Raw genomic sequence first — 16,437 nt, 5'->3', positions numbered from 1 at the left:
TCCCATCGGTGAGCTCCTCATGCAGGCAAGGCTGCGTTGCCTGGGCCATGTAGCCCACATGCCCAATCACCGCATGCCCAAACAGCTTTTGTTTGGCCGAATCGAGGGGGCTAAACGGGCGCGGCACGGGCTAGAGAAGAGATGGAGTGATGTGGTACAGGAGGATGTGGAGCTGAGTGGACTTGCCGATGACTGGTACCAGCGGTGTCAAGATCGGCCTCTGTGGAGGAGGCTCGTGAAGGACGCTACTGGGCAGTTGGAAGCAGTCGCCCTCCATTGGGTAGGATGGGGTAGGATGGTGTAGGATTGGGTAGGATTGGGTAGAATGGGGTAGGATTGGGTAGGGTGGGGTAGGATTGTGTAGGATGGGGTAGGATTGGGTAGGATTGTGTAGGATGGAGTAGGATTGTGTAGGATTGGATAGGATTGGGGTATGATTGTGTAGGATTTGGGTATGATGGGGTATGCTTGGGTAGGATGGGGTAGGATTGAGGTATGATTGTGTAGGATTGGGTAGGATTGGGTAGGATGGTGTAGGATTGGGGGTATGATGGGGTAGGATTGGGGTAGGATTGGGTAGGATGGAGTAAAATTGTCTAGGATTGGGTAGGATTGGGTAGGATTGGGTAGGGTAGGGTAGGATTGGGTAGGATTGTGTAGGATTGGGGGTAGGATTGGGGGTAGGATTGGTAGTATTGTGTAGGATTGGGGTATGATCGGGTAGGATTGTGTAGGATGGGGTAGAATTGTGTAGGATTGGGGGTAGGATTGTGTAGGATTGGGGGTAGGATTGTGTAGGATTGTGTAGGATTGGGGGTAGGATTGGGGGTAGGATTGTATAGGATTGGGGGTAGGATTGTGTAGGATTGGATAGGATTGGGGTATGATTGTGTAGGATTTGGGTATGATGGGGTATGATGGGGTAGGATTGGGGTATGATTGTGTAGGATTGTGTAGGATTGTGTAGGATTTGGGGTAGGATTGTGTAGGATTGTGTAGGATTGTGTAGTGTTGTGTAGGATTGGGGGTATGATGTGTAGGATTGTGTATGATGGTGTAGAATTGTGTAGGATTGTGTAGAATTGTATAGTATTGGGGTATGATGGGGGAGGGCTTTCTGCTGCTACATCTGGTTGTCATTTGTGGGTGTGGTGTGGTGGGGTGGACTTGTGGGGGGTGGGGGGTCAGCGTCTTGCAGCGGCTGCACCGACAGTGAAGATGGTTCCTTCGCACGCAACCAAACAGCTGTCTCAAGGCACGAGCCTTTCCCGGGGGGGGGGGGCAGGGAGGGGGGTGCAATGGGGGGGGGGGGGCAGGGAGGGGGGTGCAATGGGGGGGGGGGGGAGCCCTGTTGCTCACTCTTCTACATGGAGCGCCACGGTGGCTTAGGAGATGTCGACTCACGAAGAACAAAAATCCTGCGCTGCGGATGATCGTATCGGTCACGAGCGAGAGCTGACCACGTGTTATACTGATGTTGACTGCCTCGCCTGGTGTGCGGGAGGTGTCGTGGGTTCGATCCCGACCCTGACGATGCCTGCTGATGTAAATTTGGAGTTTGTGGTGTCTTTCTCTAATCATCATCACGGTGGCTAGGAGATGTTGACTACCTCGCCTGGTGTGCGGGAGGTGTCGTGGGTTCGATCCCGACCCTGACGACGCCTGCTGCTGTATGTTTGGAGTTTGCGGTGTCTCTCTCTAATCATCATCATCACGGTGGCTAGGAGATGTTGACTACCTCGCCTGGTGTGCTGGAGGTGTCGTGGGTTCGATCCCGACCCTGACGACGCCTACTGCTGTATGTTTGGAGTTTGCGGTGTCTCTCTCTAATCATCATCATCATGGTGGCTAGGAGATGTTGACTACCTCGCCTGGTGTGCTGGAGGTGTCGTGGGTTCGATCCCGACCCTGACGACGCCTACTGCTGTATATTTGGAGTTTGTGGTGTCTCTTTCTAATCATCATCACGGTGGCTAGGAGATGTTAACTACCTCGCCTGGTGTACAGGAGGTGTCGTGGGTTCGATCCCAAACCTGACGACACCTGCTGTGTATTTGAAGTTTGCGGTGTCTCTCTCTGTCCCCGTGGTTGCATGGATTTTTCTCCGGTTTTCCCTCCACATTTCGAATCGACATCCACGCGTTCAGAGAGCGTTTGGTTCCTGCGTCCCAATGTCGACAGCCACCAGGGCGCCGGAGATTACATGCAGCCCATTTTTGCCAATAACATCTGGCAATGCAGCAGCAGCAGTTATTGACCGAATGCGCACGACTCTGTCGTTGAGACTCAGAAGGTCAAATCCGGCTCCGGAGTTTGGGGTGAATCGATGCGGGTGAATCGATGTGGATATTCATCAATGGGTTCCAACGACTTCATGCTACTGTAAACGTGTACGTGTATTTGTTTACATTTATATGCGGAGTCACCGAACGGAGTTCTGATTGACACTGTCGGTGCGCAAAGTGAGGGCCCATGAGGTTGTTCTGCGGTGTCAACTTCTGGGGACCGGGAAGGCCGTGCGGAGGGCGCACGTTTGCACGAGTTCGCGGGTTCGTGAGTTAGCGAGGTCGCGAGGTCGTGAGGTCGCGAGGTCGTGAGGTCGCGAGTTCGTGAGTTCGTGAGGTCGCGAGTTTGTGAGGTCGCGAGTTCGTGAGGTCGCAAGTTTGTGAGGTCGCGAGTTCGTGAGGTCGCGAGTTTGTGAGTTCGCGAGTTCAAGAGGTCGCGAGTTCGCGAGGTCGTGAGTTTGTGAGGTCGCGAGTTCGCGAGGTCGTGAGTTTGTGAGGTCGCGAGTTCGCGAGGTCGTGAGTTTGTGAGTTCGTGAGGTCGCGAGTTCGTGAGGTCGCGAGTTCGTGAGGTCGTGAGTTCGTGAGGTCGCGAGTTCGTGAGGTCGTGAGTTCATGAGGTCGCGAGGTCGTGAGGTCACCAGGTCGCGAGGTTGCGAGGTCGCGAAGTTCACGAGTTCACAAAGTTCACGTGTTAGCGAGTTCGCGAGTTCGCGACGTCGCGAGTTCGTGAGGTCGCGAGTTCGCGAGTCAGCGAGTCAGCGAGTTTGCGAAGTCCGCGTGTTAGCGAGTTCGCGTGCTCACGGCTGTCCGGCCACGATCCTGGGAGCTTCCTCATCCAAACGCGAGGGCGCAATTTTCAGATGGCGGAACTTGCGGATGAAATCCCCGCCCCAACGGGAACAAATAAAGCAACAGAAAGTGGGACGCGGGTTTGCACGACACAAGCGGTGGCGGGGTGGAGTGTGGGGTGGAGTGTGGGGTGGAGTGTGGGGAGGGGGGGGAGAGAGACCCGGGGCCCTATCTGTAAACAAAATGTTAAACACGCCACGGGAAGAACAGCGCTGCACCCGTTGGCACGCCAGGAATGGGTTGTTGTGTTTTTTTCGACTACCAAAGCCTCCGGAACAAAAAGACAATTTTCCAGCGACAGATGTTGAAGGCTCGGGGTCAAGGCACACGCTGGCTGCCGAAGTGAGGCATGGGGGAGTTCACGACGGCCGTGACGGACCCACTAAAGCCCGGCTGGCATTGCCGAGATTCCGATGGTTGTCTTTTTTTTGGGTCGAACACGATTTAAAATCCGCATTCTCACGCCGCGTGTTGCTCTCCGGAGCCGAGGGCTCGTACGTGCGTTGAACTTTTTGTTTTCTCGCACCGTACGTGGCCAGCGTATCGGAGGTGCGGGGGAAGGACAACACACGATGGGTCTCTGTGCGAGTAGTCTATGGGTCTCTGTGTGAGTCTGAGTCTCTGTGTGAGTAGTCTGTGGGTCACTTTGTGAGTAGTCTATGGGTCTCTGCGTGAGTCTGTGGGTCTCTGTGTGAGTAGTCTATGGGTCTTTGTGTGAGTAGTCTATGGGTCTCTGTGTGAGTAGTCTGTGGGTCTCTGTGTGAGTAGTCTATGGGTCTCTGTGAGTAGTCTATGGGTATCTGTGTGAGTAGTCTATGGGTCTCTATGTGATGAGTATATCGGTTTCTGTGTGAGTGGTCTATCGGTCTCTGTGTGAGTAGCCTATGGGTCTCTGTGTGAGTAGTCTATGGGTCTCTGTGTGAGTGGTCTATGGGTCTCTGTGTGAGTAGTCTATGGGTCTCTGTGTGAGTGGTCTAGGGGTCTCTGTGTGAGTGGTCTATCAGTCTCTGTGTGAGTAGTCTATGGGTCTCTGTGTGAGTAGTCTGTGGGTCTCTGTGTGAGTAGTCTATGGGTCTCTGTGTGAGTAGTCTATGGGCCTCTGTGTGAGTATTCTATGGGTCTCTGTGTGAGTATTCTATGGGTCTCTGTGTGAGTCTATGTGTCTCTGTGTGAGTAGTCTATGGGTCTCTGTGTGAATCTGAGTCTCTGTGTGAGTAGGCTATGGGTCTCTGTGTGAGTCTATGGGTCTCTGTGCGAGTAGTCTATGGGTCTCTGTGTGAGTCGTCTCCGATCAAAATCATTACGTTGCCACACATAGCAGGCGTTACCAAAGAGATTTCCAAAATTCTAAACAAACACAAGATCCAGGTCCGATTCAGTACAGTACACAAAATCCGTGATCTAATCCCATCCGTAAAGGATGTCATTCCTGACTTACAGTACCCTGATGTCTACAAACTGAGTTGCACCTGTGGCGATTGTTATATCGGGGAAACGAAATGACATTTTTCTGACCGCATTCGCGAGCACAAGTCAGATCTGAAACATGGTAGAACTAATTCTTCGGCCGTAGCTGACCACTGTTATAATACTGCGGGCTCTCGTGATATCGTGTTCTCCGATACCAAAGTACTCTGCAAGCCTCCTGGATACCACCAAAGATTTGTCCATGAAGCCATCCAGATACACAAACATAGGCACAACTTCAACCGAGAGGATGGATTCAAATTGAGCAATCATTGGAAGGATCTTCTTGGTTCTTTCGGTAAAGTCACGTAGAAGGGAAATAATAAAATAATAAAAATAAAACATAATAAAATACAATTATCACGACGTTTCGGCCACAACGCAAGCAGCCGTCCTCACCTGAGGTTTTATTTTTAATATTTTATTATTTCCCTTCTACGTGACTTTACCGAAAGAACCAAAAAGATGAATCCCTGCAGTCACGAAAGCATCAAAACATTGGAAGGATGTAAATGGCTTAGCTTCGCTTTCTTATCTACTTACGCCCCTGCATCACAAAGCTTCAGTTTGAACTCCATGCCTTACCTCCCAGCCCACACCCCGCCCCCACACTCAGCATGCCCCTCCCCTACAACTATATAATTCACCTGAAGAAGGGCGCTTGTGTTGCGCCCGAAACGTCGTGATTTAATTTAGTTGTTTTCATTTTTAATTTATTTCACTTTTTTACCATACATTATTATCAGGGTTTCTTTGGATGGTCACCATTAGTACTGTGCGTGGTTAATGTGCAGTCTTCGATTCTTTGCAAAAAGGTATCGTTTATTTGGTTGTCTGAACATCTAAACACAACGGCCGTTCTATTTCCAGCAAAGGGTAAAACAGGCTATTCTCATTTTTCGTACCACTGGCAAAAAATGTAATGTATCTCACGATACAGCTGCTCACTCTGAGCTATAAATGCTCCGATACGTGTGGCATTGTCTCTGTGCTGTTCACTTTTGGGCGTCATTCTCTGTTCTGACATTGGTGGTAGGTCTCGGCCAAGTAAGGTTAATATACCCTTTTTACCGGGTAAAAGGGTTAAGGTAAAGGGTAAAGGTGTCGACATGCCAAGGGGTAAGGTAAAGGGTAGGGTAAACGTAGCTCGGAAGAATTACCCGGTAGGGTAAAGGTAGCGCGAAGTTTTACCCGGTAAATACGGTGCCTTGTTTACCGCTAAAAGCTCCGTGGCGCAGTCCGTGGCCTCCATTTAATAAGTAATATTTTTAAAAACTTTTTTTTTGAACACGCTTTTATGAAATGTACTTGTAATGGCAGAACTCCACGACTCCAGGAAGTGGCCCCCGAAGCTTGGTATAACGTAAGGGGCCGTGGTGATTTACAGCCAACGTCAGTTGAGCGTGGACAATTAGACCCAAGCCGAAACATAACATATAAAGAAGAATGTTAAAAAAATATACATTTTTATGATAGAATATAGTATTGTCATCAGTATGATGTAAGTATACCAAGTTTGCAGTCGATACCACATTAGGAAGTGGGTTAAAATTTAGTTACAAGATTTGAGGATACGACAGCGACAACAACAACAACGATAACAATAACAAGCGTGTAAAATTGGAATCATCAAGAGTATTCTACCCGGCCGGGTACGGGTACGGGAACCCGTTTGCGACCCTGGTGCGGCCGGGTACGGGTAAGGAATCAAAACCCGTTTGCGACCTCTGGCGGAGGAGCCGCCGGGCGGCTACGGCGGTGGAGGTGGTACCAGTGCCGGGTGAAGCTGGTGCAGGTGCCTGTAGCGTTATGTTAGAAAGGGGCCCTGAATAAAAAATAAAAAAAACACGTAAATATTAAAACACGTGCATTTTTCACTTCCACTTGCGCAGTAAAGTAATTGTATTTTTTTCTATTTTCTCCACAGCCAGGTAACACGACAAATCGCGACGCTTTAACAACCCGGTCGTTCGTAAAAGTCGAAGGCGGTATAGTACTGTAGTGATAGAGCAAGTGCAGGATCACTGAACCGGAATTGATAGCTTGGAAGCATTTAGCGTGCGGAGGGGGAGCCTTGAAAGTTCGGGGCCCGTAGCTACGACTACACATGTAGTCGTAGCTACACGTGTAGTAGCTACTTGTGTAGTAGCTACTACTTGTGTAGTAGCTACTACTTGTGTAGTAGCTACTACTTGTGTAGTAGCTACTTGTGTAGCTACTGCACGTGTAGTAGCTACTTGTGTAGCTACTGCACGTGTAGTAGTAGCTACACGTGTAGTAGCTACACGTGTAGTAGCTACTACTTGTGTAGTAGCTACTACTTGTGTAGTAGCTACTACTTGTGTAGCTACTGCACGTGTAGTAGTAGCTACACGTGTAGTAGCTACTTGTGAAGTAGCTACTACACTGTAGTAGCTACTTGTGTAGCTACTGCACGTGTAGTAGCAGCTACTTGTGTAGTAGCTACTTGTGTAGCTACTGCACGTGTAGTAGTAGCTACACGTGTAGTAGCTACTTGTGAAGTAGCTACTACACGTGCAGTAGCTACTTGTGTAGCTACTGCACGTGTAGTAGTAGCTACACGTGTAGTAGCTACACGTGTAGTAGCTACTACTTGTGTAGTAGCTACTTGTGTAGCTACTGCACGTGTAGTAGCAGCTACTTGTGTAGTAGCTACTTGTGTAGCTACTGCACGTGTAGTAGTAGCTACACGTGTAGTAGCTACTTGTGAAGTAGCTACTACACTGTAGTAGCTACTTGTGTAGCTACTGCACGTGTAGTAGTAGATACTTGTGTAGTAGCTACTACTTGTGTAGTAGCTACTACACATGTAGTCGTACATGTGTAGTAGAGGAGTGGGGAGTGGAGGAGTGGGGGGTGGAGGAGCGAGAGGTGGGAGAGGGAGGGGGAGACAGAGAGACACGGGGAGGGGGGCGGGAGACTTTTGACTTTTAAACAACTTTTATTGCCGCCAGCAGCAACAGCAGTGGAGGAGATCCGATACGAAATACACAAAGTCACCAGCAACCAAATAAACAAACGATGTAATAAATCCACGCGCTGTCATGACGCTAAAAGCACCGCGCACAACACGAAAGAAAAGCCACGTGGTGGTGGTGGTGGTTGTGGTGGTGGTGGTGGTAGTTGTGGTGGTGGTTGTGGTGGTTGTGGTGGTAGTTGTGGTGGTAGTTGTGGTGGTGGTTGTGGTGGTGGTTGTGGTTGTGGTGGTGGTGGTGGTGGTTGTGGTGGTGGTTGTGGTGGTGGTGGTGGTCATCGCGCACGCCACGGTGACGAGCGAGCGCTTCAGAAGGTGAACACCACGAGGGTGCCGTCCACGCTGGTGCAGAGAGGGGCTTGTCCGGCTCCCCAGCGTTCGAAGAAGACGCGCACATCACCGGCATGTGTGTGGTACATGGCGTGCTCCAGCCGGAGCCGCGCCTTGAGCAGGCCCCTGAACACTGGAAGCACAGAGCAGCCGTCAGTGTCACCCTCCAGCATCTTTTTAAATCCTTTATATTAAGTTCACTTGCTTGCTTACTTAGGACCGTGCAAATCTTTCGGTCGTTTTTTAACCCACTTCCCGTGATCCAATCGAGCTGACATTTTGCACACAGACTCGTTGTGCGTGACAATTAATGTTCGTGAAAAAAAAAATTCCAAAATTTTACACTTTTTAGGACAAAAATATTATATTTAATTACCAATTGCTTAATGGTGCCATGCAATCATCTGACCATAGGTGGCAGCCATCTCAAGCCAGAGGACGAGAGGACTCTAACCGCCACGCATATAAAGGATTTATAGTGAAAAACTTTGTTTTTACGGTTTATACTTGTTCCTCGTTCTGTACACCGCCATCTTCGCCTGAGCACAGGTGAAGATGGCGAAGTCATGGCGCTTGTTAGCCAGGTAAGGCACCAACCCATATACGAAGCTGCTGCTATTGTAGAAGGGCACCTCCAGTTTCCTGAAGATGTCCCCCAAAAGGCGGAACATTGGTTTGAGCCGCTGGCAGCGTAAGTACCGGTGGGGCAGATCCTCCCTGGCACCGCGGGAAATGCACGAGTCTGTTACCCCTGGCGAGATTCGGCTGAGCCACGCGGCCGATGGCAACGCGCAGTGTGCCAACCTCCACTGGAGGTCACCGCAGCGTTTGGCTACGGGGGAGACTTGTAAGAGGGAAGGGGTAAGCGAGAGGAGCAGAGCATGATGCAGAGGTCGCAGACGGGTTTTGATTCCTTACCCGTACCCGTACCCGGCCGCACCAGGGTCGCAAACGGGTACCCGTACCCGTACCCGGCCGTACCCGGCTAGGTACGGGTAGGGTACGGGTAACGGGTACCTGATTGCGACCTCTGGGATGAAGCCATGTTGCAGGCGCGGGTGGGTTGATTCTAGGAACTTGAATTGTGAGAAGAGACAAGACGTTGGGAAATGAGTGACAAACGGTGACTCACCAGTGACTCACGGTCTACCCGTACCCGGCCGGGTACGGGTAGCCGGGTATCGGGTAGGGTACGGGTATCGGGTACCCGGTTGCGACCTCTGGCGTGATTCTCCGTGTTGATGTTTTGTGTCTACGAAGAAAGTAGCACAGATTGATGTTGTTGCATAATGGCAAAATAGCTAAAATCTTCCAATTAAACACGGTGTGGGGTGGGGGGTAGGGGAGCACATTGAGCAAAGCAATGGGGAAAAAAAACGAAATGATGAACGAAGCAAAGTGCTGAATAAAACGAGCATCTTCTTATTAATATTCTTGTTTTTTTCGGTAAAGCCACGTAGAAGGGAAATAATAAAATAATAAAAATATAAAACGATAAAAATTCTCACGACGTTTCGACTGCAACGCAAGCAATCGTCATCAGGTGTGAAATCCACGGCAATAAAATTTGAAAAAAGTGGCTTTTCAAATTTTTCACATTTTCTTGCTGTGGATTTCACACCTGACGATGATTGCTTGTGTTGCGGTCGAAACGTCGTGAGAATATTTTTATCGTTTTATATTTGTATTATTTTATCCCTTCTACGCGACTTTACCGAAAGAACCAAGAATATGAATCCCTGCAGTCGCGAAAAGCTTTAAATCGAAATTTAAAGAGCATCTTCTTGTTTCCTCCGATCGTAAAAAAAAAAATAGAGCAGAGAGAGAAGAGAGAGAGAGCTCCCAGCGGATCGCGTCTGTCCGTCTGTGCGACGCGGGACCTAATTGCTACCACACGAGCCACCGCCATCACCACCACCACCACCAACCAACCAACATCTGTGCCTCGCTATCTCGGGCGGCAGCAGCAGCGGCAGCAGCCGTCTCCTGCTAACGAGACGCCGTGGTGGGCGAGGGAGCACGTGGTCCGTTAATGCTCCATTGACCTGGGCGGGCGTGAGGTTGGAGGGGGGGTGTCGTGGGACGGACAGACGGGATCCATCTTCTTGGTTCTTTCGGTAAAGTCACATAGAAGGGAAATAATAAAATGATAAAAATAAAACATAATACGATACAATTCTCACGACGTTTCGGCCACAACGCAAGCAGCCGTCCTCAGGTGAAGAAACAGGTCTGTCGGAAAGACAGCGTCTGAATGAGCACCACCAGGCTTGGCAGCGTATATTTAAGCTGGGTTGGAGGGGGAAGAGCGCCTTGACAAAGGAATTTGCATATCAAGAGGAATTTAGCATATTTATGGGAAATGCAGATATGGGATTAGTCACTACTTTTCGATTTAAAGCTTTCGTGACTGCAGGGATTCATCTTCTTGGTTCTTTCGGTAAAGTCACGTAGAAGGGAAATAATAAAATAATAAAAATAAAACACTATAAAATTCAATTCTCACGACGTTTCGGCCACAACGCAAGCAGCCGTCCTCAGGTGAAGAAACAGGTCTGTCGGAAAGGCAGCGTCTGAACGAACACCACCAGACTTGGAGCGTATATTTAAGCTGGGTTGGAGGGGGAAAAGCGCCTTGACAAAGAAATTTGCATATCAAGAGGAATTTAACATATTTATGGGAAATGCAGATATGGGATTAGTCACTACTTTTCGATTTAAAGCTTTCGTGACTGCAGGGATTCATCTTCTTGGTTCTTTCGGTAAAGTCACGTAGAAGGGAAATAATAAAATAATAAAAATAAAACACTATAAAATTAAATTCTCACGACGTTTCGGCCACAACGCAAGCAGCCGTCCTCAGGTGAAGAAACAGGTCTGTCGGAAAGACAGCGTCTGAATGAACACCACCAAGCTTATATTTAAGCTGCTGGGTTGGAGGGGGAAGAGCGCCTTGACAAATGAATTTTCATATCAAGAGGAATTTAACATATTTATGGGAAATGCAGATATGGGATTAGTCACTACTTGTGGAATGCGTAGGAGGTGGGCGGGGGGAATGTTGGTTCGGGGGGGCGTGCCGACGGTTTGTGCCCCCCACTCCTCTGCCCCTCCCCCCACCCACCGAGATGTTGACTACCTCGCCTGGTACGCAGGAGATCGTGGGTTCGATCCCGACCCTGACGACGCCTGCTGCTGTATGTTTGTAGTTTGTGGTGTTTCTCTATCATCATTGATTTTACCCGAAATTAACTCCGTCACTTATGATTGCAAGTTGTTGCGAGTCAGTGACTGCTTTAGTGTTAAAATATGGCGCTGTATTTTTAGGATAGTGTGTTTATAATATCATTTTATGTAGATATCCACATTTATTTAATGTTTTTCTTCTGCAGTTTTTAATTAAAATGCAATATTTGATATCTCAAAAACCTGATGTGATAGAAAAAAACTGATGTCAGATTTGAAATCAGCACCCAAAGTTCAAAGTTCATCAAAGTTCATTTATTAGGTATAGCCCTGTGAGCCATTCGGCTCTTGAATCGGGTGCAACCGCAACAAACAAAAAACTAAAACATGAACAAGAAAACATCTTAAAGTGAATATGTGACTGAGTGCAAACAGAAAATCCAAGAAAAGACAGCAAAATATTGCAGGAAAAAAACACCGTACACCAACACTGTGTGCAAAAATCCCAGTGGGATGCAAGTCAAACAACAACAAGCACAAGACAACTTAGATTAAGGCCATCAGTCTAACTCTGTAAAAAAATTACCTTAAAATCGTCGGAATACCTTAAGCCAGAAAAGGTGTGTTGACCAGTGTAATGAATGTATGATGGCATTGTCTTTGAGACTCATTGGCCCACACCAAAGACAGCTTTCTTTAGAGCCACGTCTCGGTGTTAGACCAGAGGTCAACAGGCGAAGCTGTTTCTGGTGTGGACACCACCAATCAGTTTCAAAGACAATGCCATCACCACACACACTACCAGAGCGTTCAGTTTGTTGGCATGTTCACCACAATGCATTGCGGTGAATGCAGACGTGATCCCTTGCAAAAAGGATTCAGCTTCATGTTTGAACGTCTGAACACAAACTGTTCAGATGGCAAGCTTCGGGGCCACTTACTGGAGTCGTGGAGTTCTTCCATTACCAGTATATCTTAAAAAGCGTGTTCATAATTTTTATATTTATATATTACTTCTTTTGTAAGTGCCCGTGTGGGATCGAGCGTTTCCCCCCTTACTTCGTCCGTCTCGGTCGCCTTTTGTTAACTTTCGGCTGTTTTATTTTGCCCCCCCCCACTCCCCCCCCCACTCCTCCCCCCCCACCCCTCCACCCCACCGCCCCCCCCCACTCCTCCACCCCCCCCCCACTCCTCCACCCCACCGCCCCCCCCCCACTCCTCCACCCTCCCCCCCCCCCACCGTACCCCACTCCTCCCCCCACCGTACCCCACCCCACCGCCCCCCCCCACCGCCCCCCCCACTCCTCCCCCCCACCGCCCCCCCCCACTCCACCCCACCTCCCCCCCCACTCCACCCCCCCCCACCGCCCCCCCCACCGCACCCCCCCCACCGCACCCCCCCCACCACTCCTCCTCCTCCACCCCCCACCCCCCCTCCACCACCGCCCCCCCCCACTCCCCCCCCCCCCCCCCACAGGCGCCTTCATCGTGTGCTGGACCCCGGGCCTCGTGATCCTGCTGCTAGACGTGTTCTGCCCGTCGTGCGAGATCCTCGCCTACGAGAAGTTCTTCCTGCTCCTGGCCGAGTTCAACTCGGCCATGAACCCCGTCATCTACTCGTTCCGCGACAAGGAGATGCTCTCCACCTTCAAGCGGCTGCTCTGCTGCCGACGCGTCGACGCCTCCAACGCCAACAGCACAAGCGTCAACGCCGCCAGCGCCGCCAGCGTCGCCAGCGTCGCCGCCAACAACGGGGCGGCCGACAAGGCGGAGCGATCCGTCTCCTCCTCGGCGGTCACCAACCACTCGTTCGTGGCGCCCGTCAATGTCAACGCCGCCGCCGCCGCCGCAGCCGCCGCGCTGAGCAAGGAGCACTCCTTCGTGTGAGAACCCCCCCAGCTCCACCCCCAGCTCCACCCCCAGCTCCACCCCTAGCTCCACCCCCAGCTCCACCCCCAGCTCCACGCTCAGACCCCGTGGAGATGGCGGCGGCGAGTTGTGGCGGTTGTGGCGGCGATGATGGCGGTGGCGGTTGCGACGGTTGCGATGGTTGCGGCGGTTGCGACGGTTGCGGCGGTTGTGGCGTACGAAGCGGCAGTGCCGTTGGTGGAATTTTTAGCAGCCGCAGCATTAGCGGAGTCCATATCATCTTTAGCGTTAGCGGAGTCCATATCATCTTTAGCGTTAGCGGCAGCAGCAGCTTCGATATCATCTTGAGCATTAACAGCATCAGCATGAGCATCATCAGCATTATCATCATCAGCAACACCATCATCGTCAGCAGCAAGTGGACTCCAGGAGTACAGCAGCAGCAGAAGCAGCATGCGGTCATCATCGTCATCATCATCATCATCGGCGGCACGTTTAGCTACGTGCGGTGTGAAGGAGGTTCGACCTACGTACGCACACACGTCATCAGCAGCTGCTTCAACGTCGTCGTCATCATCATCGTCATCATTGTTGTCATCATCGTCATCATCATTGTCGTCATCGTCGTCATCATTGTCGTCGTCGTCATCATCAGGAAGTGAATTAAGGAGTACATCATCAGCAGCACGAGGTCGTCATCGTCGTCGTCGTCGTCATCATCGTCATCATCATCGTCGTCGTCATCATCATTGTCGTCATCATCATTGTCATCATCATCATTTTCGTCATCATCATCATCATCATTGTCGTCATCATTGTCGTCATCATCGTCATCATTGTCGTCATCATTATCATCGTCATCATCATCGTCATCATCATCATCATTGTCGTCATCATTGTCGTCATCATCGTCATCATTGTCGTTGTTATCATCATCGTCGTCATCATCATCGTCATCATCATTGTCATCATCGTCGTCATCATCATTGTCACCATCATTATCGTCATCATCGTCGTCATCATCATCCTCCTCGCACTATAATTTCAGTATTGCCGGCGTATCAGTATTACGATCGTGTTATTCACTACATTTTTTTTTTACCAAAAAATAATTATTTTGTACTGTTGATAATGAGAAATCCGTTTTGTATAATTTTAAACGTGAGCTTTTTGAAACCCGTCTCTCACCTTTCGGTACCATGTACATTTTTTGTTTGTTACAATGTCAATATTCCATATACAACTGTACTGCATTGTACATATACCGTAGGACTGTGACGTACTGTACCGTAGACTGTAATCCCGTTACCGAATTGTATTTTACGTACGGTCTGTCACCAAGGGTCAAAAGGTCATCAATGCCACTGTACCCCCCGTCCATTGGCATCGCTTCCTTCCCTCTGCCAGTTTCCAGGGTCAAAAGGTCATCGTGGACAATGCCACTGTACCCCCCGCCATTGGGGTCGTTTCCTTCCCTCTGCCAGTTTCCAGGGTCAAAAGGTCATCGTGGACAATGCCACTGTACCCCCCGCCATTGGCATCGCTTCCTTCCCTCTGCCAGTTTCCAGGGTCAAAAGGTCATCAATGCCACTGTACCCCACCCTAAGGGCATCGCTTCCTTCCCTCTGCCAGTCTCCAAGGTCAAAAGGTCATCGTGACAATGCCACTGTACCCCTCGTCCATTGGCATTTACCGCCACGACATTGAGCCACGGTCGATCCGCTGCTGGATGGAGACCTTCCCTGACCGCTGTCACCTCTCACCCCGACGATCCGCCTGCCACGCGGGCCGATTCAATCCGCTCCATCTCCCGAGGGGCCGGACGTTCCCACCTGGGGACGCGTTTTGGACGCCTTTGAATCGTCTTGAGCGGTCGACGGCCATCCACCCGCCGTCGTCGTTGTCATCATCGTCGTTGTCGTCGTCATCGTCGTCGTTGTCGTCATCATCATCGTCGTTGTCATGATCGTCATTGTCATCACCATCGTCGTCATCGTAATTGTCGTTGTCGTCATCATCATCGTTGTCGTCATCATCATCGTTGTCGTCATCATCATCGTTGTCGTCATCATCATCGTTGTCGTCATCATCGTCATTGTCATCACCATCGTGCGTCATCGTAATTGTCGTCGTCGTCGTCATCATCGTCATTGTCATCACCATCGTCGTCATCGTAATTGTCGTCGTCGTCATCATCGTCATTGTCATCACCATCGTCGTCGTCATTGTTGTCATCATCGTCATCGTCATCGTCATCCCCTCCTGACCGCGACGCGTCCCGAACGAGCCCCCGCTCACTTAACTCTCCCCCACAGTCGCTGCGATGTCTCTTACGTCTCATCATCCGCGTAACGCTCCTCTCACCCACGTACCTACTCACCCCCCCCCCCCCCTCGGTGTAAAATCCCTCACCCCTCACCCCTCACCTCCCCTTCCCCCCCCCACGCTAACCGGTAGCCCCAAGGGGGGTGGTGTGTGGGGGCATTGTGCGTCCACCTTTTATAAGATCCTACCCCAGGTCATGGGACCGGTTCCTCACAGGCCGCGGATCGGTACCGGTTCCGCGACCCGGGGGTTAGGGATCGCTGGTGTTAGCGAGTAGCAGCACCCCTGTGGGTGGTCAGCAACCACGCCCGGCCGCCTTTGTCTCTCCCAGTGGCGATGTTTGCTACGCACACCACCGCACCGGGTACTCGTTTCAGGCTGAGCCGACCTAAACACAAGACAAAGATCCCCCCCCCCCCCCCCCCCGTACAGCAGATGGTTGGGGGCACGCGCCGTTAGCGGGTAGCAGCGCCTATGACGGCCGGCATTGTGGCACACGAAGAGGGATGGGTGGGTGGGTGGGTGGCCAGCGACCACGCCCGGCCGCCTTTGTCTTCCCCCCACACACACACACACCAGAAGCATCGTTCGGGGTGCGCGCACGCACGGAACGAGTGGATGTGTGCGTTCGCGTCTTAAGGGGTCACCTGGGTCATCCTTCCCCTCTTTGCGTGCAAGCGAATCGCTCGTTTTCTTGTTCTTGTTGTTGTTGTGTGTTGACGTGACATTCAGCAGTAAACGATTTTTGTTGTTGTTGTTTTGGTCGAGATTTTTCGTATTTTTGTATCGTCTCACTTTCACCCCGTGCCCCCCCCGCCCCCCGGTCCGGCGAGGAGCGTCGTTCGCGTTGATTTGTTTTGTTAAAATAATTAAAGTGACACGTGCGTCCATCCACAACAATCATCCTTCTTCTCCTCCTTCTCCTGCTGCTGCTGTTGTTGTTGTCAATTCTACTCCGCTGTGTCACTTACTGGGGGGGGGAGGGGGGGGACTGGGGGGGGAGTGGGGTGTGGGAGAGTGGGGGGGGGGAAATGGGGGGGTGGGGGGGGGGTAATGGGGTGTGGGAGAGTGGGGGGGGGAGTGGGGGGGTGGGGGGGGTAATGGGGTGTGGGAGAGTGGGGGGGTGGGGGG

The 16,437-nt window shown here is 51.0% G+C and overlaps 1 protein-coding gene across 1 annotated transcript in view; it reads left to right on the top strand.

The window, feature by feature from the left end:
* The window catches only part of LOC144952354 (lysophosphatidic acid receptor 1-A-like), a 61,305-nt gene extending 45,099 nt beyond the window's left edge, over positions 1–16,206 (top strand). The window contains exon 3 of the mRNA XM_078882736.1: positions 12,590–16,206. Coding sequence (XP_078738862.1) covers positions 12,590–12,999 — 410 coding nt within the window. The 3' untranslated portion in view covers positions 13,000–16,206. The remainder of the gene's footprint in view (positions 1–12,589) is intronic.
* Positions 16,207–16,437: the final 231 nt, after the last annotated feature.

The sequence above is a fragment of the Lampetra fluviatilis genome, chromosome 3 (genome assembly GCF_964198595.1).
Source record: "Lampetra fluviatilis chromosome 3, kcLamFluv1.1, whole genome shotgun sequence".
Lineage (NCBI taxonomy): Eukaryota > Metazoa > Chordata > Hyperoartia > Petromyzontiformes > Petromyzontidae > Lampetra > Lampetra fluviatilis.
The sequence above is the reverse complement of the archived record's forward strand: the minus strand, read 5'-3'. Positions and strand labels throughout refer to the sequence as shown.